General features: G+C 41.6%; 1 protein-coding gene across 2 annotated transcripts; it reads right to left on the bottom strand.

Annotated features, from left to right (window-relative positions):
• Positions 1 to 938: 938 nt before the first annotated feature.
• Positions 939 to 26,502, bottom strand: RRP1B (ribosomal RNA processing 1B). 2 transcript variants are annotated; one of them, XR_010072330.1, is made up of 17 exons: positions 26,276 to 26,502; positions 21,164 to 21,246; positions 20,179 to 20,236; positions 19,382 to 19,467; positions 18,309 to 18,370; positions 16,099 to 16,228; positions 14,608 to 14,672; positions 13,888 to 14,051; positions 13,221 to 13,315; positions 11,647 to 11,744; positions 11,154 to 11,173; positions 10,630 to 10,755; positions 9,101 to 9,828; positions 6,575 to 6,721; positions 5,771 to 5,837; positions 4,047 to 4,298; positions 939 to 3,258 (listed from the first exon to the last, which is right to left on the bottom strand). XR_010072330.1 is itself a non-coding variant. In XM_063344692.1 (16 exons), exons 1-16 carry the CDS (start codon positions 26,406 to 26,408, stop codon positions 4,108 to 4,110), a joined length of 2,253 nt encoding a protein of 750 aa, XP_063200762.1. In that variant the 5' UTR covers positions 26,409 to 26,502; the 3' UTR covers positions 939 to 4,107. The 2 variants fall into 2 exon arrangements, 1 of the variants encoding a protein (XP_063200762.1); XM_063344692.1 differs by having other exon boundaries at positions 939 to 4,298.
• Positions 26,503 to 26,629: the final 127 nt, after the last annotated feature.

Raw genomic sequence — 26,629 nt, forward strand, 5'->3', positions numbered from 1 at the left:
CAGCACTCCACCAGAGTCACTAAGATCCTACACGGCATGAAGGTGGCATAAGGTAACGCAGTAAGTCATATCTTGGCCCCATGGCTAAACTACAAACGGGGATCTCCACCTGACACCACGTCTAATAAAAACACACGCAGCACTTAATTTACTTTAATTTAGTATGCTATCACTATGGTCTACCATCTAGAAACTTAGATGTGTGAATTATTTTAAACATGTAAGAACAATGTCACTTTTACAGGACTTTGTTGTGAAGGAAATCTATTTTCATTTTAGCTGAGGATTTAATTTTACTAGTGCTACTGCTGCAGATAGGTCACTTTCCTTTGTCTGAATAAAGTTTTTTTGCATTTCTGAAAATTCTGCGCCTGTCAAGAAAATGTGATTAATTTTTTTAATTGATCCCGTGCAGTTGCAGGGCCTGTCAGTACCCGAGATGGAGACGCAACGCTCTGTGCGGGATTCCTGTATGTACGTAACTCCATATGGCGTGCTGCTGCTAACAACTAAGCAAACAGCTTTCAGAGTGCCCATCTCTTACCTACTTTGGCATCTGCACAATTATACTTTTGAAGTACACATCTCGCCACACTATCACTTCAATTACTAATTTTAATTGTCAAGGAATGACAGCGTGTGATCTTGTTCCTCCTGAGCAGTCTTTCAGCTGCTGGTATCTACTCTATGGCCCAACTGGAAAGGTCAGAAGCTCAGGCTGCATGAACAGGTGGATCCTATAACAACCCTGCTCACTTCTGACATGCGCCTCAGTCTTCATCAGGTTTGGCTTTTTATACAATAAAAAAGAAATACAATAAAAAGAGAGAGAGCACATGCACACATGCAAGCACTTTGTACTTTCAAGTGCCTCCCCGCCGGATGCTACCCTCCCATCTCCCACCCCCCAAATTTACAGATTTTCCCAAAGTACAATGTCCACAAAAAAAGATGGTTTATTGGACTAGACTAAATGATGTAATGCTTAGGCACTGTATTTGTATTAACAATGCTCTTGCAGAGGTACATAAAATGACAGATGGATTTTTTTTTTTCTGCCTGTAATTAAGTCTAAGCACAGGAAATAAATGACAAAAAGGGTATCTGATGCTTTCCAAGTCACATAACTTTTGATAGACTATAAAAGATCTTGTATACCAAATGTGAATATAATTTCAACTTTTTGCTTTGCTGAATTCATTTTGTGCTTTTGAGTTCTCTTGAAGCTGTAAAGAATTATAAACTATTAGAGCTTGAGAAGTCCAAAGTTGATCATATTCATAACAAAAATGTAGAGACAATCATTACAAAATACTGTCCTTAAAAAGGTATGCCACATTAACTTATTTGACTCACAGCGTGACTAGTAGCTGCAGAACTGGAATAACACTATGAAAAAAACCTATGAAGCGATATCAAGCAGGTCAGATCAGTTTTTCTTTTCTCTTTTCCTGTCGATACATCTCTCCTTGTGGCTGTGGATACCAGCACCATTGTGTCTGTGGATATCCTAGATGTCACATTTAGTTCTCCTTTTTTTGTCTTCAACATTTATCGGAATTGTCACTATCCAAATATTTTGGGTAACGTATTAAATTTAACCAAACAATGTCGATTAAAATACATTGACTGCGCTTGGCTTTTGTTTGTAAAGTTGTCCTGAATGAAATTGCAGACACCAATGAAGACAATACACATGACATATGTATATTTACAAAACACTCCACCAGTTTCATGGCACAGATGGATTATGCATGAATTCCAACAAGCAATCACATCACTAAAATTTTTGATTAAAAAAACGACTGCCATTTCTGCCCTCTCCATTTAGCACCGTGGGCAACAAAATATTTGGACAAGCAACAGGTTCAACGGTTCCATGACCAATAGAAAAAGATCCAGGCAACCATTTAAATGCATTTCCATAGTAGGTTATATGTATTAAAGCCAAAACCAAACAAAACCAAACCTCAATGCATCCTGATCCTGGATTTTTCTGTGCACACCAGATCCACCTACTGATTGTTTGCATCTATAACCTTGGAGGAATATGGCATCTTCAACCTAATGCATTAACCACCATGCACATACAAAATGCTTTTATGCATATTCCACAAGAGACTTCTCACCCACAGTACAAGATAAACAGTACAACATATTGAACAGCCTTTCTTAAATCCTACTTACCATCGTCTTGTCAAAAAAAATGCATTATGCTAATATACAATGAGATTTTTTAAAAAAAGAAACGAACAATAATTGCTCAAACCGCATGTATCAGATGTATTCTCCAGAGTTCTTTACTGATGAGTCAAACGAATACAAATTAAAGCAAAACCAAATAAAATTCAGTCCTTTATTTTAAACAAGGAAAGATGAGCAAAATGACTTTCTGGCAGTACCACAAACCACGGACTGTCACAAACTTAGTGCAAGAACTGGCACGGATTAGAACTGAGCAACTGAGACCAACCAGCAATCTATAAGTACACAAGTATTTAGAAGAAGTTCTAGATAAGCCATGAAAAAGCAGTTTCACTCCAGTTGCTTATGGGGAGTGTGATCTGGCAGAGATCAACATCAAAGACTGGTAAAAAGTAGTACTGAAGTATGCAAATGTATTATGTCACAAAATTTAATTCTGCTGGCTGAAGTAGCCCAATGTTTACCAGTTATAGTAAGACAAGGTAATGAAGCAGACCTACCCTCTCTCTTATAGGATCACAGATGTAACCGGTGGGAAGCTTCATGAATAGCTTTGCCTTGGCACCAGGTTGTGCTTTGAAGCTGAGCTCTAATGTAGAGATCTGCTGCAAAGCCTTTGCCTTATTCACGTAAGCAAAACTTTCAAAGAAAGATTTAAAATCTTCCAACCGTATAAAAAATGCTTTTATTTTCATTTGCTCTTTGCTTCCTCACAGCTCCCCCTCAGAATGCATTAATGGTCTCTCACAGAAGTACACCACATTCTTTACCAAAGAAGCAAAGAAGAAACAAAACATGCACATTAGTAATAAAATATCCAAATAAAAACTTAACTCAAGGAAATGCTGCAGAAAAAATTTTTCTCGTTCTACATCAAAACCAAAACCAAGCTGTCTAGGCTGTCAAGTTTTATCCTGTATTGAGAGGCACCAAAGCTTTTAGAGAGATGTGTGTCCCAGCCAAAGACGTACTGATCGAGCTCTCTTTAGGGCAATCAGAGGTTCATTCACTGAATGAGATCCGAGTTCTGATAAAATGTGGTGACACCAGCTGCTAAAGTAGAAAACAGGGAGTCTCGTCAGACCTTCAGGAAAGACAACAGTGGGGGTGGGGGGAAGACCTGCAAATATCAAAGATTCCTCCCGTGTGAGAACATTACTTCAGTTACAGTAAATAGAAGAAGCCAGCTTACAACATGAAAGCGTAAGCCAGCTTTGGCACTTGTGTTACTGAAAATAATGTGGTGACTGTTCCCAAATCAGCAGGCAACCAGCTGTGAAGGCTTATTTGTAACAGTGACCACTCGAGCAGCCAGGCGCTTCTTATCCCAGGGAAAGCTTGCTTCCTACCTGTAAAGCTACCCAAGTCCAGCTGTTATTAAACAGAGAAATGAGGTAATCGTTACTTCCAGAAGAAGAATTAACAGGATGCCAAGGGTGACATATGAAAAATGATGGGGTAAAATTTTAAAATTAATGAACTAGGAGGTTTAAAATCTACATTGTCTTTTTCCATTTTAAGCTCTGTCCAATGAAAGACAGTTTAATAGCATGAAGTGCAAGTTTTCTTAAACTGGCTCAAAAAAAACCCCACTGGAACAATCAAACCCGGAACATTCCTTAATTAAATGAGAAAGTCTCTAGGGAATGACATGGGCAGAGACCATACTTTTTGTAGACCAAACCTGAGCAGAGATTGGGTTTTGTTTCTTTTCTGTAAATACACAAAAGTATTTCAAGATACAGCTGAAGTGGTGTCAAAATAGCGATGACCCAGGTCACAATCAGAATTTTGTATATACAATTTGTATTAACTTAAAAAAATAAAGAAGTTCAAAATACCTCCAGGGAACATTCTAGGTTAGCAAAATGTCCTGTACAAAAGTAGGCCACATCTGTTGGTTTAAAAGAAGTCCATAGCAGTTGGTCTCTTCTTAGCTGCTATAGTAAATGGTTTCTTCATTTGAGGCTGTCCTGCTGGGGTACCTGTGGGTGACTTCAGCACCCCATGACGGGGTTTCTGTTCAGGATTGAAAGCCACACGGGAGGGTCCTTCTGGGCTTACTAATATACTTTTGTCAGTCTTCTTAAACTCTGTTGAAAAACATGCAAACCAGTTAAAAGAAATACTCTCTGGGGAGACCTTATAGCAGCCTTCCAGTACCTAAAGGGGGCCTACAGGAGAGATGGGGAAGGACTCTTTTTCAGGGAGTGTAGTGACAGGAGGAGGAGTAGCGATTTTAAACCGAAGGAGGGAAGATTTAGATTGGATATTAGGAAGAAATTCTTTACTGTGAGGGTGGTGAGACAGTGGAACAGGTTGCCCAGAGAAGCTGTGGATGCCCCATCCCTGGCAGTGTTCAAGGCCAGGCTGGATGGGGCTTTGAGCAGCCTGGTCTGGTGGGAGGTGTCCCTGCCCATGGCAGGGGGGCTGGAACTAGGTGATCTTTAAGGTCCCTTCCAACCCAAACCGTTCTATGATTCTATGAAATACAACTCCTGGAATAACTGGGCCCTTCCATCTATTGTGGAGTTGCCCATCCCTGGAAGTCTGACTTAGATCTCTAAGTCCATCACTAAGGATTAGAAGCCTAAGGCTGCAGAAAAAATGGAGAAGCACATCTCTTAGCAGAGTCCCTTTGAGAAGGGGGTCTGTTGCACAGAGAGGCTGTGAACCATTCCCCATGGTTTCATAGACCACTGGAGACTCTGGGCCTACTCCTTGGAAACAAGTGTTCCAGCTATCCTGAAGAACACCTCACTTCAGTTTAAAAGATGACGATTGGTAAGAGGTGGGTCAACTCCGACTCTTAAACAGCACTGCTCTAGAGACTTTTTGTTATCCCTTCTGCCAGCAGGTAGGCATTTATTTCTCTTTGTGCAGCTATGTTATATTAACATAGAGTTATATATATCTAAACGCACTATTCTCCATTTGAACTTGGCCTATAGCACACCTCAGAGAGATAAAAAAAATTGCAAAATGAATACATGGAATTAACTTTTATGCTATGGAGCAAGACATTTATTTAACAGCGAAAACACTGTCTGCTTGCAAGTGGGATCCAGAAGGGAACTGACATTTATCCACTCACGACCATTAACAAACCACAGGCAGACAAGATGAAACTGAAACTTTGCTATTAAACAGCCCAAGCTCACCAGCGTATCAGCACCGTTGTTCTGGGAAACAGAAGTGAGCAATGCGGACTGTGAAGTGCATGCGTTTCCCTAAGAGGTGCCCTACAGAGCAGGCAGCTCAGGAGGGAGAGTCGATCGCTCTGCTGCACTGTTTTCGATCCAGAAGGCTCCTTCTGCAAGTCAGTAATGGAGCCCCCTGGAATCACTCAGATCTAGCTCTTGCGATGAATGTCCTAAACTTTATCATCTCCTCTGGATGGGAACTTGAGGGTGGTTTGTAAACTATATACAAATATTGAGACAAAAAAGGATCAGAATCCTCCTGTTTCAGAGAGGAAGACTATAGGTGTGTATAAGTGTGTACAGCTTCCCCCTTCCGTGGCTACAAGAGAGATTGTGGAGACACACAGATGCATTAGACTCACCAGCAGTCATGTTTTTATTCAAGCCAAACGTCACTTTTTTGGAGCTGGACGACTGCAGCTTGTTCAGCTATAAGGACATGAAATAAAATAAGATTTCTGAGGCAATGCTACAAATTCTTTTACCTGCATCCCATCAAAACCAATGTAAAGCAGCCTACTTCATTTGATTTAGAACTCCCCCAACCGTCTTGCAGTGACCCCTGCTAAGACAGCAGTTTTTCTAGCCAAAAGCAAACATATTCCGTTTGTAGAGAACTCACATGCTTTCCTTAACATCCTTATGTAATTCAACAATAAACCAGAAGATATTTGTGTATTATATACATTGGCCCTGCTGCACTCCGGCCTCAAAGTGCAAAGAGGGCTTGAAAAGATATTATGTGTTAAAAAGGTTTAGAAAAGAGGGAAGTCTTCTGAAGCCCTGTACTGTTGCCAGCTTCCACAAATAGGAAGAAATGGGAGGCTCAAAGTCCCTTAGCAAGTCTGAAAGTCAGTTTATGCTTTTGCTGTCTTGCAAAATGAGCAACTCCTTCAGAACGGAGTCCTTTCAACACGAAAATATTTTTGAAAGCAGGGGGAGGAAAAGAGACTTTGAAGATGCCTACAACTCATTTTCTGAAACTCTGGAGCCATGTGTGACTCTGTCTACAAGGAAATGCAACAGCATTTCCAGTTTCATCTGCCCATGTTAGGAGACTAAGAGCGGAAAAGACAGCATGAGAGAGGTCCTGCCCTTTGCTGGGGCAGGCAGCGTGGGAAGAGAACTGTGCTCGGACTTGGCTGCCATCTGCGAGATCACATTACCTGCATGGATGCCCTGGTGGAAGAGATGGTGCTTCTGGCTTTCCTGAAGAATACTGCCTTTGGTACAGTTGGTTTTTCAAATTTTACAAAATCACTTCCTGGTTTTGCTTTCTTTTTCTTTAACGGTGATAGAGCAGTGCTGCTTTCCTGTAAGGGAGGGAAAGCAAAAAATGCTCTCAGTACAAAAATGCTGTAGTTAACTCTACCTAGTACAGTGATCAGAGCTTACCACACATGGCTTCTGTAAATATTGGCACAGCTGAGAGACAGCTAGTTGGTACTCACATAAGCTAATTATCATGGTTAACTCTCAGGAGTTAGTTTTGCAGTTAGCATGACTGAAAACAGAAGTTTAAGTAGGTTCTGTGCTGAACTAGGAAGGGCATTGCAAAGCAAAGGAAGAACGTGTAATGCATTTGCCCGGCTCGTCAGAGTGCAAAGACAGAGGTTTTCTTTATGTGCATGAGGCTACCTTATAATGGACCCAACTCTCCTGCACACAAGCGCTGACTTTTTTTTTTCCTTGCCCTTAAGCAAAATCTCTTCTGTGGTACCTACGGATGCATAAGATACGCAACTAATGAACAAACCCAGCTTTAGGCTAAGATGGAGACTTTGGAGGGAAAAAAAAAAAAAGTGGAGTACGAAGTCTGTCTCTACTCTCAGAAATCCAGCTATTGTGTATTGCTACTAGTTTGCTGCCTCAAACTCATCCCGAGGATTGCCATTTAAAGCAATCCTTCTCTCCATCCAGCACAAGGCAATTCTTAGGACCTGCACTGGCAGTGCCGCTAATGAAGCGCACTGCTCCAGAGCTTTCCAACCTGCTGTCTATGGGCCCCAGATATCTGTGGACTACTGTGGGGGAAAGTTCAGCTATGCTTCACAGCGACCTACAGATGTCAAATTCCGTAAGCAATTCGCAGCCGTGCTGTGGAAAACATCCAGGGGATATGGCCTCTTTTGATTTGAAAAACATTTCTGCTTTACATAAAGTGAAAAAGTGTAGGTCTTTTAACTTTCTGAATTCCGGAGACAACTGTGAAACAGTGCTGAACTTCTCTGACTTTTCCCCTTCTCCCCCTCCTCCTCCCTCTCTATATTTGAAGCTAATTCTTTGGAGGCGTGTGTTGTCTTTGAAATCAAGAATCAAAACATACCCCTCATGATTTCTGGGCACAAGACCAGTATTACGTAACTAAAACCAGGAAATAAACCAACATTTTATTTCTCAAGCAATGAAAACAAAGCCTGATTTCCTCCACATTTGTGCATTTTAGTGTTACCCTGCCCTGTTCTTTCCTATATCAATACTCTCATTCTCCTCCGACTCAATTCCCAAATTTGTCTCCTTGTCACCATCCCCGCGCTCCCGCTCAACACACCCATATACACACAGCTACCTGAATTGGGCAAGAAACAGCAAATGCTATAGTTCATTTGGAATTACACATGAGAAGAGTGGCCCGCTAGCCCATGCGCTGACTGGCCAGCCAGCCAACAGACAAGTGCTGGCGTCATGCTGCTGCCTTTCCCTCAGCGGCTACGCTAATTTGCGCCAACAACTAATTTCCGTGAAGCTTGCAGGGACTTCATCTAGAATCTATCACACGACTTTGAACCTGTTGGTCAGTTGCAGCAAAGTTTTACAGAGATGGGGGTGGCATAATCGTATTTTCTTAGAAACTAAGCTTTTATAGAGAAAGAAAGACGAGGTATGCAACGTGCAATAAATATTTATGCAACAGGAAAAAAAGCAGGAAATGAGCAGTTAAAAAGAATTTCAGTGGCAGGAGAGGGAAGAACCCCTGCATTTTCTCTCTTAGCCATGCTACCTAAAATATATAGTGCAAAATAATTCTTGACTCTCAAATCGCTCAGCAAAATCAACCCCATTCTACTCCCTCATCAATGGCTCTGACATCCAAGGTCACAGTGTCATATTCTCTGTTCACTCTTTCCCCAAATACTTTCCCCATACAGCACTAACAATTTGTTTGAGATATAAGAGAAGCGAGCTAGGAAAAGAATGCACTATTGGAATTGCTGTAGGCAAATTCACAAGGAGCTTATATTTATCTATGTGTGGCTGCGGTTGCTGAAAAAGGGATGTTCCACCTTCCTGTTCTACGATTCTCATCTTTTTGCCAAAATACGCCCTTTGTGAACATGCTGCAAGCTCAACCAGGGACCCAATGCAAAAGAGTAATTAATCCAGGGACCAAAAAAAAAGAAAAAAGGACGAAGAAAAAGACAACCCCATACCCTACAACCCAAGTTTCAGCTAGATGAGTTCTTTCAGCTGAGTAGCTGGCACAGGCTTTACTGTCATTGCACAGGAGAGTCTAAGACCATGGTGGTGGGTGGGGATTTCTGGGGAATTGAGTTCTTTTTGGTGACAATGCATGATGACATCAGCACGCAGCCTGCCCATAAAGCCCCACATTCAGAAAGCTAAAGCTAAATTTGAAAACGAGCCCGGCAGTTCTTCTGAAGAAGGCAGAGAAAAGAATGAGATATACGTACCCCCTTCCTGCTCTTCTTGCATGCAGTCTCCAGAACTCCATTGGCTTCGACAGGATTTAGCACCTCTTTTACTTTTCTTTTCTTTTTCAAGGTTGCTGCTTTCTGGCTGGAGACTTTCATCCCTTCCAAACCAACTAGCTTTGTCTTTGTCTTCAATTTGACCTTTCTGGAGGACGCTGATTCAGAGCCTGCATCTCCTGACAGGGTCTCCTTGATGGATTTCACGCCAGTTTGCTGCAAAGGGGTATCCCCATTCACCAAGACAGCCCCTGCTGTCTGTTTCTTTTTCACAACCTTAGGAGTTAACGGTGTGACAGATGAGTTGATGTCCTCTGCCTCACTGGCATTAGCTGGTCCATTCCGACACACTGGTTTTACAGGAACATTTTGCACTTTTGGGTTCATTTTCTTCAGCTGACTCTTTTTACTCTGTTCTGCGTCTGTTGGACTGTTCTGTGCAGAGATACTGTGATTTTCTCTGGTGTCAGTTACTACGTTTGTGGTCTCATTTGCCTCATTTACTAGCAATTTCTTTTTCTTCCTTTCCTTGTTATTTTCTGGCACCTTTCCCTGGCTAGAAACATTAGATCCAGATGTTTCAGCTATGCCTTCCTCACAATTTCCATCAGCTGTTCCAGAATCAGCACTTGGTCTGTCCCTCTTTCTTTTTTTCCTCCTCTTCTGGGAAACTGATGCCTCCTTTGCACTTGACGTCTCTTGTTCATCCTCTAAATCCATCCCAAAAAGAATATCATATAACACAGATGTGAAACACAAAGGTACTTCAAACAACTGAATTCTATTCTATTTCCCCCCGCCCTTTTTTTTTTCTTTTCTTTTAAAATAGGCGTACCATTTTCCTGCTATCAGCCAGCGCAACAGTTTTACTACTACAGCTTATCAGGACATTGCATTCCTCTGATGCCTGGCCTAATTAATATTTTGCTGATCTTGCCTTGCCACAGCCGACATCTAAGCCATTCCCTGCAAGAACCCTGTTTTGTAGAGCAATATTGCTAGAAAAAGTTATTACCCACCTGTTAAGCACATCAGAAGGGCAACTTAGGGGTTCAGTAGTTAGGTGAGATAATTTTGAGTATGACTGGGCTTGTGCCATGTCAATATAAACCATGATGCTAGAGACACTTGCACCTGGTTCTCAGTAACTCCCTTCACCTTTCCAGAAACACCCCCAAATTCCTGCATTCTAACAGTCATCCTATTTTAAGACGACTGATGTGTTTCTGTTTTCCTACAGCTGATGCTCAATGGAGCAATGCAAACAACTGCTTCCAGTTCTGCTTTTAATTGAAATTTTTGAGGTGATGCTTGCTTCAAAATTGGTAACGACATTCCCACCACTCTCAAATAAACATTAATTTCACATTTAACCTTCATCACAACATGATACAAATCAGCACATCCTGAACAACAGGTTTGCCTTCTTCAGAACCTCTTGTTTCTGATACTTTGCCAAGTTACACAAGTGACTGCAGATTGTCCTCTTCCAAAGGTTGATCTTGCCTTACCTTTTACTTTTTCCAACTTGTTTTTTTCCCAAGGCTTGAGAGCTTTTTTCTTTCGCCTTCCCCTGCTGAATTCATCATCGTCTTCATCTGTAGAAACATCTTCAGGAAAATCTCGGGGGAAGATTCCTGTTGAGGAGGAAGTATAAGGTATCTGAAAACTAATAGTTCTATTTCTATTAACAGTTGTATACAGTGTAACTCCCACAGAAAGAAAATCAACTCCTTGTTGCCCACTCAACCTGAAAGAAAATCATACGAGTGATTCCATTTAAGTAAAAATAATACTCTCTCATTTAAGGACAAAGTACAGGGTTGCTCCAATTAAGAAGGGGATTTGGCCATCTCACCAAAAACATGTAATGTGTCTTAATGAGATTTAAGAAAACCCCACAAAATTCCCAAAAGAGTATTATTGAAATATATATTTAAAAAAAAAAAAAGATTTGCAATACACATTGTACAGGATTATTACATTCCCTTTAGCGGAAAGAAGGTACTGTCTTTGTATGCTGCTCAGTCCTCACCTTCTGCTAAGTCCTGGAACCTGCAGATGGGGAAGAAGGGAGAGAAGGAAAAACAAAACAGTATTACTGGTTTAGTACCAATAATAACACTAGCAGCATTGTACTTATTATGGTTTTGTTGAAATAGGAACAACATACTTTGCACAGGAAGCTACAAAGAACTCATTCCAGAAGAAATACCTCAGAAATTCAAAAACTCAAACCAAATCACTGAAAGTACTGAGAAAAGAGCAATTTAACACTTCTCCTGTATCTGTAACTTGCATCGCATACAATCTAGTGTCACATCGTGCAGTACAAATCCACCCAGGGTAGATAAACTTCAGCTAGCTGCAGTTGTCTAGTACAATACGGAACAGCAGCACAGGCTTCAGGCAACTTATGCATATTATCCAGGGCTGCGAGACCAGGACAAGCGAGGGCAGAGAGAAAGCAAAGTAAAAGTTGTTTTGGACAAGGTGCCACATGCAAGATGTATTTCAACAGAACTCACTTTTTGACCAGCTTGTACAGACGCTTTCTGTTAAGGGAAGGCGTATTTTTCTTGCTCGCCAATTCAAAGAGTTTGTCAGCAACAGCCTTATAATCAAACTGTTGGAGGAAAGTATGATACAGCTTTTCTTAGTTAGCTTCTTCATGCAAGATAACCCAATGTGACTCATGTTATCAACGCTTCAAGTAGCATACACATCCTTGAAACAGCCACTTCCTTTAAACCAAAAGCATTTTTTTCCTCTGTTGAAATATACATCCCCTACACATGTATACTGACTTTTACAGATCATAGAATGGTTTAAGTTGGAAGAGACCTTGAAGATCATCTAGTTCCAACCCCCCTGCCATGGGCAGGGACATCTCCCACTAGACCAGGCTGCTCAAAGCCCCATCCAGCCTGGCCTTGAACACTTCCAGGGACGGGGCATCCACAGCTTCTCTGGGCAACCTGTTCCAGTGCCTCACCACCCTCATAGTGAAAAAAATCTTCCCGATATCTAATTAAAATCTACTGTCTTTGTTTAAAACCATTACCCCTCGTCCTATCACTACATGACCTTATAAAAAGTCCCTCCCCATCTCTCCTGTAGGCCCCCTTCAGGTACTGGAAGGCTGCTATAAGGTCTCCCTGGAGCCTTCTCTTCTCCAGACTGAACAACCCCAACTCTCCCAGCCTGTCCTCATAGGATAGGTGCTCCAGCCCTCTCATCATCTTTGTGGCCCTCCTGTGGACTTACTCCAGCAGGTCCATGTCCTTCCTGTGCTGAGGACTCCAGAGCTGGACGCAGTACTCCAGGTGGGGTCTCACGAGAGCAGAGTAGAGGGGCAGAATCACCTCTCTGGATCTGCTGGCCATGGTTCTTCTAATGCAGCCCAGGATGCGGTTGGCTCTCTGGGCTGTGAGTGCACATTGCTGGCTCATGTTGAGTTTCTCATCAACCAACACCCCCAAGTCCTTCTCCTCGGGGCTACTCTAAAGCCATTCTCCACCCAACCTGTATTTGTGCTTGGGATTGCCCCAACCCATGTGCAGGACTTTGCACTTGGCCTTGTTGAACTTCATGAAGTTCACATGGGCCCACCTGTGAAGTCTGTCCAGGTCCCTCTGGATGGCATCCCTTCCCTCCAGCGTGTTGACCACGCCATAACAAATGGTTGCTTCATCAACAGAACAGTTGAACTTGGTATCACTTTCTCAAACATTCCTAGCCTTAATTCTTACTCAAGAGAGAAGCCAACCAACTTCAAAAGCCCCGAAATATCTAGCTAAACACCAGATTGACTGCAGTGACTTGGCTTTTAGCATACATTTTTGAACTCTTGAAACAGGAAGGGAGGAGCAGAAAAAAGAAGACATGGGAAAGAGGAAAGAATAATTTAGAATTTAGATATGGATTTATTTTCTTAGAAACTACCCAGGGAGTACACACTACATAAATACCACCTTACATTATTGCAGAAGGAAATTAAAAGTTTATAATGTGTTTATTGAACTAACATCCTTTACTTTTGTACCTCTTGAAAGGGATGGGAAAAAAGAAAACAGAAGGGGAGTATCAGTAAGCCACAAACCTGCAGAACCGTCCCAATATCGTCATCAGCATTTTCATAAACATCCTCTGTTTTTTCAGAGCTCTGTGCTGATTTTCTTGACAAACATCTGTCTACTATTATAAAAAAAAGACTGAATATTAATGTTTAGTTTGTGAAAACTGAGTTAGCACACACTACTCTGATAGAAGATCAGGTACGTTTTTCTTCATGGGATCTTGTGAGCCTGATCTGATTTAACTACTTTACGTCACCGTTATGCAATACACAACTGTGGCATTATCTCGGTGCCTTTTAAAAAACTGCGTCTGTACCAGAGTATATCTGGATTGAAAACCTTCCTGCTCAGCTTTCTTTATTTTTTTAATCTAAAACTCCCACAGAATGCCAAAACCTCATCTTCTTCAAAAATGTTACGGACATGCAAGAGCCAAAGCCAGACTGGATTTTATCACCTAGCACTGTTGCAGAAAGCTGATACTGCCTGGTTTTATAAAGACCACTGATTTTTGTAACACGTTCTTTTGGAGTCACTTTGTTTAAGCACATCTGAAGGGAAGAGAGGAAAACACAATTATCCTTACAACACCTTGAACATGTTTTTGACTGGTTCAGAGCAGAAATGTAAAGAAACAGATTTTTAAATCCTAGCAAGCGTTACCAAGGCCATTTATAACTTCCTCCTCACCTGTGGTTTTAAGCACCTCTTCATTTTCCTGTTTGTCTTCTTCAGACGCATCCTCCTCATCACCGTTGCTACCCAGTTCTTTCATGAGGTCCTCAATGGCGTAGGGGGACTGATCCACAATGAGCTCAAAGATACCAGTGGCCACAGCATGCAGCATACACCTACTGTGTTACAAGAGAGCAGGGATGAGAGTCGAAAGGCAGAAGCATGTACACACCCTCCCCCTCACATTAAAAAAAAGGCAATTTGAGGGACGTGGGGGAAATAGGTAAGAAAGAAGAAAATGGAAAAACATCTAGATCTCCAGATGAGGAAAGTGAAGCTGCTACTTCCTAAACAGAAGTCCTTTAATTCAAACAGTGTCCTGCCAATGTTCTCCTCTTAAATTTCACTGTGTTTATATGCTGCTCTATATTACACTGCGACAACAAAGACTCTAACCAGCTCAGCTGTTCTATGCATGTTTAAAAAAAAACAAAAAACACAAAACCAACCATCAGAGGTTGATACAATTCTTATAAATCCATGAAGACTATCTATAGCTTTGACAAACACAAGTTATCTTCAAATGACTGTGCACATCGTTAGTAAAATATCTTTCTTCCTCTACATTCTGAAGTTATACTATGACTCTTCTTCAATCCATTTATTACCATGTGGAGTGGTATATGCAGAATTCCTTAGTTTTTAAAAAAATATTTATCCTTTCATTAAACTTACTCCTTTGATTTGGCAGCAATTTTGCAGAAAGGCTCAATGAACTTGAGATTCTGGTCTGCTGTGAGCTGTATGATTAGAAAGAAAAAAATAATGAGTACAGTAAATATTGTATGTGTACACTCAAATTCCTCCGATATTTGGGGTAGGGGGTTCTTCTTTAAGAATTTAAGTCAAAGTCTTTCAGTATACGATCTAATTCCAACTGACAGGAGTATCCAGTGACTTTGTGTTACCACTACCAGATATTCCCTGGAAGCATTATAAAAATGTTGACTGTTTTGCAGGCTTTAATCTACAGAAATGCAATAAAGGTTCTTATTTTAGATATGGACACATCAGGCAGAGAAAACTTACATAATTTTGTGCACTTTCACAAAGAAGGTCTATAGCAGACATGAATAAGATCTGGGTTTCTCTTAACTGGACTGCTTGGATCAAAACGCTGCCAGCTACAGTAGTACTAAAGATAAAAATCCTTCCCTAAATTCAATTTACGAGCATCAGCTGTGATTTCAAATAGTCTAGAGGACTAATTCCCCATGCTTCCTGTGAGTGGCTTAGCCACAGTTTTGTGACTGGGGAGCTCCAGAAATTATTTGGGCTCTAAGTGCAGGCAATTCTCCTGTGCGGACCTCTTCTCTCTCACACTCCACAATCCCGAACCACAAAAGCTGCAGGCAGGACTGCTTTCAATACTGACTGCAAAGAATACAAATGGAAAATTGCTAACAGCTTCGTCCATTGCAAGGAGATGTATCAGATGCCAGAAACAAGAGGAGGTAGATGAGCAGAAGCCTGGAATGAAATGTGGGGCGGTGGGCAGCTGGCCCTACTGGAGTAACAGGAGAAATACTCTGGAAGAAGTTCAGCAGCGACAGCTGCATTAACAGGCTTTCAGCTGCTGCAAAACTCTGCATCACTGTGCCATCAACCAAAATTAAGGGCAACTGAAACAGCAATGCACAGCAGAGAAACACAGATGTCGTCAATAAAATAAACAACTGGATGTAGAGGGTAAATTGCTCAACACATGAGCAACAATGTTTGAAGCCAACAATAGGCAACTCTGAAAGCTCATGTTCTTCCTCTATTTAGGTGTATTATACAATCAGCCAAGAACAGGCTTTACAACAGTTTTTGCAAAAGCAAAGACTGGCAAACACATTCACACAAGGGAAAAGATGTTAAGTCCTTTCCATTGAAACAAATGAGAATGGTATAACTTTTCTATCACTATTTCCAACCTCAATTTGGAGCAGTATACCAGTACTGAGGAATGTGAAACTACTATATTCTCACTGTCTACACTAAGACATGAAAAAAAGCAGAAGCAAAACTTGCAATAACTCACTTTCTTCATGCTTATTCAGTGTTGCTATGTTACACTTAAAACTGTTAAAACACACATAATCTAAAAGTTATATTTGTTCTAAAATGCTGCATGCCACCATCAACATTACCCAGGAAGAAAATTACAACATATTTTCTAACCTCCTTTGCACCAACTTTAGCCAATTCATCCAGATAGATATCAATGAAATGTAACTTTATCCCAGTGGGAGCATTGCTGTCTGGGTCCATAACTTCTTTCATTAGTAGCGGAAGGAATAGTTCAATTAGACTGAAAAAAAAAAATAGAGAGGAAAGAAAAAGAACAAGATATTCACGTTTAATTGCTCACGTTCTATTTGCTTTGAAAGCAAATTCTAGTCATTCACAGGTTTACCTATTCTTTAAGATGGCTGTTTAACACTCATAAGAAATAAAGCCAGTGACTAATTTTCACATCTTAAAAACAAAATTTAAAAAAATCCATCCATAATCAGAACTCCTTACAGTCTAGATGATTTTGTAGCATCAAACAATCCACTCAATGCAGGTTGTTACACTGAAAAATCACTGTTCTAAAATTCACACCTTAATTTGCACTGAAGTTTTTTATGCCATATGATTGATGGGTAGGAGGAGGGATTCTGCTATTTGAGCAGGGCGTTCCAAAGACACAGCTGTTGCATTCATCTGTCCTTGATGGGCAACACCTCATACCCTTCCATTTTAAGAGACAATTTTCATTTTGGTGCACACCCAAGGCTGAAATTTAATACTGATCCTTCTCAAACTCATTTCAACTGCGCAGACTTTGCCTTTGTTAAAGCATGTTATCCACTGCCCCTTGGAGCAGAAGAATTACACTGAAGAACAGATCAAGGGCTAAGCTAGGCATAAAAAAAAAATCATCATCCCAATAGCTCAAGCCAGAAGGGAAAGAGCTGTGTACAAGTAGGACTGTGCCTCTGTTCAGTTACTGACTTCTGGAGTACTAACAAATACTGCTGAAGTGACATGGCTCAGAGAGACATGCTGTCATTGCTTCACCTTTTTCTTTTTTTTTTTCTGAGGCCTATCCCTGCTATCTTTCAGGAAAGCGAAGCTTTGTATATTCCATGTTTTCTCCCCATGCGTTCTGTAGGACCTCCTGCAATTTTGCCCAGAACAAACATTTCCAGTTCCAAAGAGAATTTAAAACATTCCAAAGCAATAAAGATTATTTCAGTCTACTTTAAAACACCTTTCTTCAAAAGCATTTTAAAAGGAAAGAGAAATGGGAGACACTCTAGGCAGCTTTTAGGCTCCACCTAGGAGGGGAAGGCTCCCTCAACTCTGAGCTCCCTCACTCTGCAAAGAAAGGAATTATGATCTTCTCTTCCCACGCTGCCTCCTCTGGTGGTAAAGAGCCTCCAAGCCACCCTCCAAGTGAAGCTGGAAAAAGGGAGGCCAAAGCCCTAAGAAACCTTGTTAGAGATGAGTTTGGGTGACTGTGTCTCTGCCACGGGACTGTGAGTGGGGAAGAAGGGCTTCAGCTTTATCAAACTTCCTCCCACCCTTTCTGTTCCTGTCACGGAGCATTTTCATCTCTTGAACCTGTGGTTAGTTACCCAATGCAAAATTAAGGTAGAACAGTGGGGATGGGGTGTTACTTTAGCTTTGCATTCCTTTCTATTTCCACAAAAACATGCCTATGCGCACTCCACATTTCAGAAGGCAAGAGAGAGAAAAGATAACCTTTAATAATAAAGGTTATCAAGCACTTTTAGTTAAAAGACTTAAAGCTCTTCATCAGCTTAAACACAGAGCAAGCTTAGAAGTGACATAAGAGCTCTAGACAGAGTAAGATGACTGCAATTATCTGCAGTTTGACAGAATATGGAAGAAATACAAACACAACCCAAAAAAATATTTATTTTCTCTATTTTTTGGGATGCAAGTTTCCTCCACAGGTGATATGCCATTGATAGCTCTCCTGGCTAAATCAGTCAAATCTAGCAAACTCAATTAAAAATTTGGAGCCCTCAGATTTCCCAGATGCTTGGAATACCACATGACAAGCTCCTACATTCAGGTTTTGCATGAGCATACATGAATTACTTTCTCAAAGGTCTTTCTGTGAAACATGCACTAAATGCCTTAGGTGAACGTGAGAGTAATCGATTGCAGTGTGTATTTAACTTAATAAAGCTAACACCTAGCTTTGTTTCTAGACTACGTATTGTAAGTGACCTGGAGAACAAATAAGCCTCAGTGTTAAGACTTCATGACAGCGCCATCTATGGAGAAAAAGGATCTATTAAATGAAAATACATTTAATGCAGGTAACTTGGGCAACTTCTTTACGATGCAACTACATTCAGAAATCTGCTTACCTTTCATCCCATTCATTTCTTTTCAGCACTTCAAAGGACTGCCTCAAAATCCTACGCATTAGCTGCAAAGTACAGAAGTCATTATACATGTTGTTCATGAAAACAGATAAAGGAGTTGAAGTGACTGTAATATGAATAGATTTCTTAGCCAACCTCTTCATAGCACAACAAAGTAGAAAGCTTCCTCATATGAACATTTTGACAGACTTGTCTATCATGTCAAGCAACAGAAGGATGCTGTGAAGCTCAAAAGACAATAAACTATTTTCGTATCCTAAGCCCAGAGAAATCCGTCACCATTTCTACTACACAGCTTTCTCTTGCTCCATCACCCTGATTTCTTCATTAAGTGCGGCCAAATCTAAAAAACCCCACAGCTTAAACTGGAGACAATATGGGACAGATGATAACAATAATTTAATTTACTTGAAACTTGCACTAAGAGACAGCCATACATTAAACTGGCTCAAAAAACGTCACTTACTGAAATACCCAGTTTCTGCTAATATTGAGAAACAAAAACCAGCGGTGAATATGGCTGCAATTAACTGCTTTCAAAGAAGATTAACGTGATTTTGTTCTTTACAAAAGGTAAAAAAGGTAGGTCTTTCAAGATTCTTCTCTCTCTGATTTTAGTATTTGTTCTAATATAGTCTTTCCTACAGAAAGAATTCGGATAGCTGAATGCACTACAGTGGATACTTCAGTGGTGGAAAGTTGGGGTTCTAGTGACAAATACTTTATACAGTCATAAAAAAGTCTTTAAACTGTCTGATCTAAATAACTGATGTTGATGCAGTGTCCTCTGAGACAGTATTTATATTCTGTAGAAAAATCAATGAGAAAGGAAGGCAAACAAGAAAGCACTTGCAACCTGACATGAACTGTAATAGCTTTCATATTTGCAATGACGAGTGAAAGCCTTTAAAACAAGTATCTCTTGCAATGTGTCAAGACAGTCACTCGTCTTCTCTTACAATATACATAAATGCATGTGCAAACAATGCTGCCTTCCAGCACACCACCACCGCGCCTTTTCTTGCAGAAAAGACCTACAAGAGAGTTAGTATTACCATATAGTACTTATCAAGACGCAGATTGTCTATCCCATTCCATTCACGGTTCATAGTTTGCCAAAATGTCTGGATGAACAGGTGTCCTGTAAGAGAGTAAGAAAAAAAATACCTGCGTGTCTCGCACAATGGTTTATTTTGCTAACCTAAAAGAATCTCAAGAAATCACTTCGATGCGGGAAAGGGATGCATTTCCCTAGGGATGGGGACAGAGACACAGGAAGACATTCTTGAGGCAGGTACAAGGACAAGACAAACTCCAGAACAACATAAGAAAAGGCACACAGCTATTTTCAAAGACAAGTGTAATTACAGGCACAGCTTTCTATCTATTTTGTGTTATAAACACACAAATTAGAGCAAAATATCCATTCAGCACTCATTTCTACCCATGCAAGTTTTGGCATTGACTTAGCACTCTATTTCAAGTGCATTTTGGATACTAGGTGCTTAACAGCTCATGAAACAAGGTTGGTTTTGAGTAGGAAATACACAGAACAAGTAAGTCCATGCAGAATGGCAAAGTAAGGGGACAAGTTTACTCTGTTACCTGCTTTGCAAAGCCTCACCTTTATCACACTGGAGATACAACTCTTTCCCTGCAACAGCCAGAAACAAACAGCACCTCACGCTTCCCTTAATGCAATCACACACACACCACTTGGACAAAAAGCAAAGATGAAAAACAAAGCAGCACCCCTATCTGGCTGCCGTTATGCTGGCACTGTGATAGTGGCCTCAAAATCACCAAAGATGAAAGTACCTTACAATGAATTACATAATGAATTAGTACTTACGAGCCTCTGTATTCTGAATCACATGGATAAGCTGTGAGATATTGTCTGCAAGTTCCTCCTAAAAGTAAATATAGTTAGTTTAGCATGTTTTGGAGCTTGGTCTCCTCACTAAATACACAATCAGAAAACAGCAAGGAGTATGAATATCATGAAACATCCCTCAAAATTAAAAATATTCTCTTAACAGCTGCTTTAGTAGTGCAGTTATCCCTTCACTGGGATTAGGTCAGTTGAAAGAGATGATTCAAGGGCATCAAGCCCTGTTCATTTCAACAGATCTCTACACAAATCATCTTTTTAGGACAGCAGACAAAATTAAACCAGGAGGAGAAAAATCCCATTTATTTAAATTAACCAATGATGTAAAACTTTAGGGGTGCTGTTTTCATATAGCTTAATTGTAGGTGGAGCTCGCTGTGCTATGTGTGAGATAAAGCTTGTTCATGTAAACTGGCAAGTGATTTGAAAACAGATTAGGTGAGGTTACTAAAATTTGGTAGTAGGGAATAGGGCAACATTTGGTAGTAGAGATAAACTGGTAGGAGCTACAAAGTTGGTAGCAGAGGAAGTGCTACATAACTAAAAAGAAAATGAAGTGTGAAACTTTGAAGCAAGGCTAACTAAAGGTTGCAGGTATGTTGTAGCTGCAGTTAAGGGCAACCTGCTGTTACTGCTTTAGCTCCACCAAATCAATACACTCCGTAACAGTATATATTTCAGTTCCGGTTTTGGAAGATAAACTGCTACACCTGCCATTCAGAGGGTGACTCCAAACATGATATCATTTAGGCTTTGGTTCATGTGGTCAGGATCACCGAGTTACGGTCACCCCTCCTGCACATGTCACATATGTGCAACAAGGGAAGAAGAAAAAAAAACGTGAGCAAAACTCACTAAGGTCATCTTTACTATTCCAAATTGGTGTGTCCCTATAGTGTATTTTAGAAAAGACTCACTCAAGCAAATATAAAACCAGTTACTATACCTGTAGCAGAGGTTTATCCTGCATCCACATACAATAGAACAGGCCTTTCCATATTTTTAGCAGCTCTTCCTGGCTGAAGCCACCTACAGCACAGAAGAAGTCTGAATGACAAATCCCACATTTCCACCAAAATGTTTTCATGCAGTTTCCTCTGTTCCCTGCTTTCTTCTTTGTTTTTGTTACATTCTTTTGCGCAAACCTTGGTTCCTACTGGAAGCACGCTAATTGAAAGGCAACTTAGCATTGTTCATTGATTCCATGATAGTAAGCTTCTATTTTGTACCAAAGTAAAAAAGATTTCAAAGAACTTACAGATGAGATGAATTGTGATAAATCCCTCTGGCATACTTTTAGCACGAAGTCTGAGAGATATTTTTAATGAGGGCATCATGTCTAATTTTGCAACAGAGGTGATGTGCGAACCCTCAAGCATAACTGACAATGATTTGAGGGGGTTTTGTTGTTTTTTCTTTTTAATAAAGCCTCACTTTACCAATCGTTTTTTTCCTTACTAGGGGCTTATTTTGACAGAATAGGCATCTAGCAGTCAATAAATTTATTTCGATATTAAAATGCATAATCAAAGAGTCTGAGAAACCCTAATGAAAATACTTTCCTTACAGTTAGTCTTGAGGTACGGTGTCATCTGAATTTTAACAGCAAAGAATATTTTCACTATTAACAGTATAAAAAAAATCACGTTCTAGTCAAAATCACACACTATAGAAGGGAAGTACTACACGAAAAAGAAAATTTTACTATCAGTAATAGTTGTTCAAGAGCGTTTTAAAAAATAGATTCTTCATGACATCACACATATTTCTGGGAAGTAAAATTATAATGACATACTGTTACAAGGTAGCTACAGTAACCTACCTACAGCTATTTTCAAACTATGTCCTATTAAGTACTCTCAAGTAATTTCAAGAAAAATCATGTTAAAAAGGTAATGATCTTCAGTAAGCTCAAATTTGCTCCAAAAAGATCACTGTCACTTTTGACAAATTTTCAGGGGGTCTCACAATCAAAAAGCTCAAGACCCAGTGCTAGGTCTAAATTAAGTACCTCCTCCTGGGACCAAATCATTTGAAAGCAGTTATCACTACTGCACCATTCTCCACTCAGACAAAAAATTGTAAACATGTTAAACTGTCTACAGTCATGCTTGGTTAAAAAGAATGGAAGTAGAGCTGAGTAAAGGAAATATGCAAAAATGCTACATAGGAAGCAATATGTCTAGTAATATTAAGCATTAATTATGAATTTAACTTAGATTTGTCAGTAATATTAAGATTAAATATGAAAGTTGGATTCACTGATTTAATATTCATTGAAATATTAAAATTAATAACACGTATTAACAAAATTATACGCTATATACGTAGCAGTAAGAAGCAGGCTTAACCTCACATGCAGCACTAACTCTACAGAGGGATCAGACATTAGGCTCATGTCCAGGGGATGTCAGCTGCTACCTATAAAGATGGCTCAGGAGTTCTTCCCTGTCTAAGGGAACACAGACTTCCACGGAGTTGCTTTTCATACACGGCGGGCTTTTTGAAGTCTTCTAGGCAGTCCCTCATCCATTTGACAAAGGACCCTGATCAAAATGTTTTAGAGCTCATTTCTTATCCTAGTCACTCAAAGAGAACTTTCGAGATTGGGTTTTCCACCTTATGCACTCTGCTGTCACCATCCACAGCTGGCAAGTAACAATCATTCAAGCAAGGTATTCAAAAACCTGTATCTATTGTATTAGCGACCACACTGTGCAAAACTTAAAGATACCTCAAGAAAGATTTTGGTTTTAGGGCTTGGATTGTAAGTCTGTCCCTATGTAGAGTGCAGGAGCTTGGATCAGTAACATTGCAACCACTCACTGAAGACATGCTACTTTAATGCAAGCCTTGTTAGTATTTCTGTTTGGGAGTTAATGCTGTTTTGACATTGCTATCCCTAAAATTGTGGCAATTTTTCCTGTTCTAGATAATCTCCAAGGACCAGATCCTCACGGGCTCATTTCAGTGGAAATGACATAAATCATTTATAGATCTGTGCCCAAGTAAGCGCAGCTCTGTCACATAGAAAACCACTCTGCAATCGTTCCTCTTTTATAAAAGTTACTCTTATTTACTATTCTTTCACCAATTCATTTACCAATTGCCTCCATAAAGCTACCCTCCTATTACCAGCCCAGTACAGCATGCTCTTCTTCTCTTTCAAGGCAAGGATTTTAATAATGAGTTAATAAGAAAACAAGGTCCCCTTCCAAGGAATAATGTGCTTATCCAAGTTCACATGCACACACAATGACTTCAGAGCTTCAGTAGTTCTGTGCCTTCTGTAGAGTTTAACTTCTTGTTGAAAATCAAAAGCTCTAGTTTTTCGCCCCAGCACAACCCGTAATTCTGCCGTAGCGCAGACCATACCGAGCCGTCCTGTCCTACCTAGGAAACATGTGACTGAGGTGAGTGTCAGGTGAATTCCACCACCTCTTTCAAAAGTTAGCATGTTCTCAACTGTTCCAGTTAGGGTATCTACCTGGGTTATCTAATGTATGAGCCTCATCTCTCTCAGAACACTGGATATAAGACAGCGAATTAATAAATAACTTTAAAAAAAAAAATCTCTCTCCTGAACACAACACTTTCTCTCCAAGTCCAGAGAAGTTAACCTTTGTTTAAATATTACTAGCTTGACTAATACGTAACAGTAAGTCAATCTAAGAGCTCTGGAAATTAGTCACCCTTGTTTCTTACTCATTTACATTTCATGGTGGGCTGACTTTAACATGCAAAAGGTTTGCATCCCAACTGACAATTTCCCTGTGGTGGTTTCCTAGTATCTTAAGGCATTAGCTTAACCTGCCACCTTTTCCTTCAGTTAGGGCACTCCTGTCCATCTGGCAGGCTACTGCCACAAACTTAAATGAATCTTTGCACTTTGCAATGAGATGCACAGAGCACTACTGAATGCAAAGAAGCCGTGTCCAGGTTAGCAAGTCTCCAGAGCAAAAAATAGCTGGTGGTTCAGAAAGTGCTTGGGAGAAATACACCCACTTGCTCTTACTAGTCCTCAGGCAACCGCTAGACCTATCATAACTCTCAGAAATGGGATAACGGGATATCTGGCTCTCTGGCCTGACCCCGTAAGGTTGTTCTTATGTGCTCTTCCCTCTGTCAAATGTGGCTAATGGGTCAAATGCTATTTGGAAAGGGCAGAGGCTAAGGGGAAGAAAAAACATCTATTCCCCAGTACCTTTTCAAGGAATTTACTCAGGTTGAACCAGCATTCCAGTTTCAGTTTAGCTTTTGGGGTGCCAGTCTAGGCTGGCTTCCTGAAAGCCAAAGGAGTGTGTATGCATAAACCTCTGTACCAGTTTCCCAATGCTGCAGGAAGGTTTACTAGGTCAGACAGAGTGCTCTGCAAATGCTCATGAACAGTTTCCTCCCACGTTGTGTCCAGCTTGAAACACAGCGTGTTGGAAAAAGCAGTCCAGAACATCACAGAATCTCTTGGACATCTCCACTCTGTGCTCCCTATCACTCCAACGGGAGGGTTTACTGAACTGGATCCGAGCATTCACACAATGCTACGACTGCCCTCATAAACCTCCTATAACTTGCATCCACGAGGAGAGAGTGCACAGGAGGCACTTCAGGTGCCAGCAGCTTCAGACTCACATTAGACACAAGTTGTCTCCAGGGACATCACTTAAGTGGCCACGCACTGGACTCTTGGTACTAAAGTGGCAGTACACAACTCCAAGTAGGATAATAAACCTTGTTAGAAAAAAGCTTTTGATACCATGAATGCGGAGGTAGCCCAGATAACCTGAATGGGGAACAGAATTGACTGCAATTATACAAGTGGTGAAACACTTCTGAGCTTTCCTCAGTTCCCTCCAATGCCCCTGAATATCAGTCCCGGAAACAGGCAGCCACCACCTCACCAGACAGCATAGCAGAAAATAAAAATTATATGCTTGTCCTGGTTTCAGCAGGGTTGGAGTTAATTTTTTTTTTCTAGTAGCTGCTGTGTTTTGTGTTTAGTATGAGAATAATGTTGGTAACACATATTGGTTTAGTTGTTGCCAAGTGACGTTTACATTAGTCAAAGACTTTTTCAGCTTCCCATAGAGGGAGCACAGACAGGACAAGCTGGCCAAAGGAATATTCCATACCATAGATCCCATGCTCAGCATATAAATGGTGGTTGGCCAAGGGGCAGGGATCTGTGATCACTGTTCGGGGTGGGCTGCGTAATCAGTCATCCGGTGGTGAGAGTGACTTGTGTTATATCACTTTATTTTGTATATTCTTCTACCCATATTATTATTACTGTTATTTCCCTTTCCCATCACTGTTCCATTCAAATGCCTTTATCTCAACGCATGAATTGTTTTTTTTTTTCCTTCCCCCTTCTTTTCTCCCTCTTCTCCCTACCCTGCTGGGGGAAGAGAGTGGGTGACCGGCTGCGTGGTCCCACTTGTTGGCTGAGGTTAAACCACGACAATGCTCCGTATACTGGCGTAGGTTTAGTCTGGGTCAGCTCACTGCCTTTACCTCCTGTTCCTGGGAGATATATATATATATGTATATGTTTATAGATATTCCTGGTATAGCACGTGAGCTATACCGCTCTGATCCCCGCAGTGTTAGTGCTGTCAGCAAAATCCTCCCCGATCCTCCCCGGCCTGCCCGCGGGGAAACCTTACGGGGGAGGATCCCAAAAGCCCCGCGCTCCGCTAAGGGCCGCCGGCGCCCTGTGATGAAATTGATGCGTAAAAGTAAAAAATCAAAAGCAACCAAAACCAACAACAACAAAAAAAAAAACCCAAACACCCCAAAACCAAAAAACAACCCAGAGTCCCCGCAGGTGGCGGCTGCGGGACCGGGGCACCGGAGCCGGGTGGCGGCTCCCCGCCCCACGTGCTTCCCCACCCCCCGCCAGCCGCCCGCCGCCGCCGCCGCTTCCCCCGCGACGCTGACGGCCCCGGCCCCCGGCCCCATCCCGGTCCCCGCCGCTCCAGCCCCGCCACCCCCGGGCAGCGCCGTGCCGGGCCACGCCGGGCCACGCCGCGCCGCCGTGCCACGCCGCGCCGGGCCCTACCGGCGGGGCGCTGGGTGCGGACGCTGATGTAGCCCCGCAGCTTCTTCAGGGCGCGGTCGCGGATGCGCTTCTCGTTGGCGGCCAGCCGCTGCGCGAACTGGATCTCGGGCGGCTGCACGGCGGCGGGAGCCATGGCCTGTCCCCGGCCCGGCCCGGCCCGGCCCGTCCGCGCCGCGCAGAGCAGAGCAGAGCCAGGCGCCGCCCGATGGCATCACCCACACCCCCGTCGCCCGCCTTTGCCGTCATCACAGGGCGGGCGCCGCCGTGGCGCCAGGGCCGTGGAGGGGGCTCCAGGCCCCGCCCGCGGGAGAGGGAGGGGGCTGCCGGGAGGGGCGGGGTCAGTGACGCGGCGTG

This window comes from Chroicocephalus ridibundus, chromosome 1 (assembly GCF_963924245.1).
Source record: "Chroicocephalus ridibundus chromosome 1, bChrRid1.1, whole genome shotgun sequence".
NCBI lineage: Eukaryota > Metazoa > Chordata > Aves > Charadriiformes > Laridae > Chroicocephalus > Chroicocephalus ridibundus.

Bases quoted from the DNA above. Each gene is read 5' to 3' on its own strand.
- RRP1B (XM_063344692.1), bottom strand. From the start codon at position 26,408: ATGGCTCCCGCCGCCGTGCAGCCGCCCGAGATCCAGTTCGCGCAGCGG. The intron at 20,237-21,163 runs GTATAGTAACTG...ATTTACTTTTAG, and splicing joins AGGATAAACCTCTGCTACAG to GAGGAACTTGCAGACAATAT. The intron at 4,299-5,770 runs GTGAGTCTAATG...GTTTTTCAACAG, and splicing joins GAATAAAAACATGACTGCTG to AGTTTAAGAAGACTGACAAA.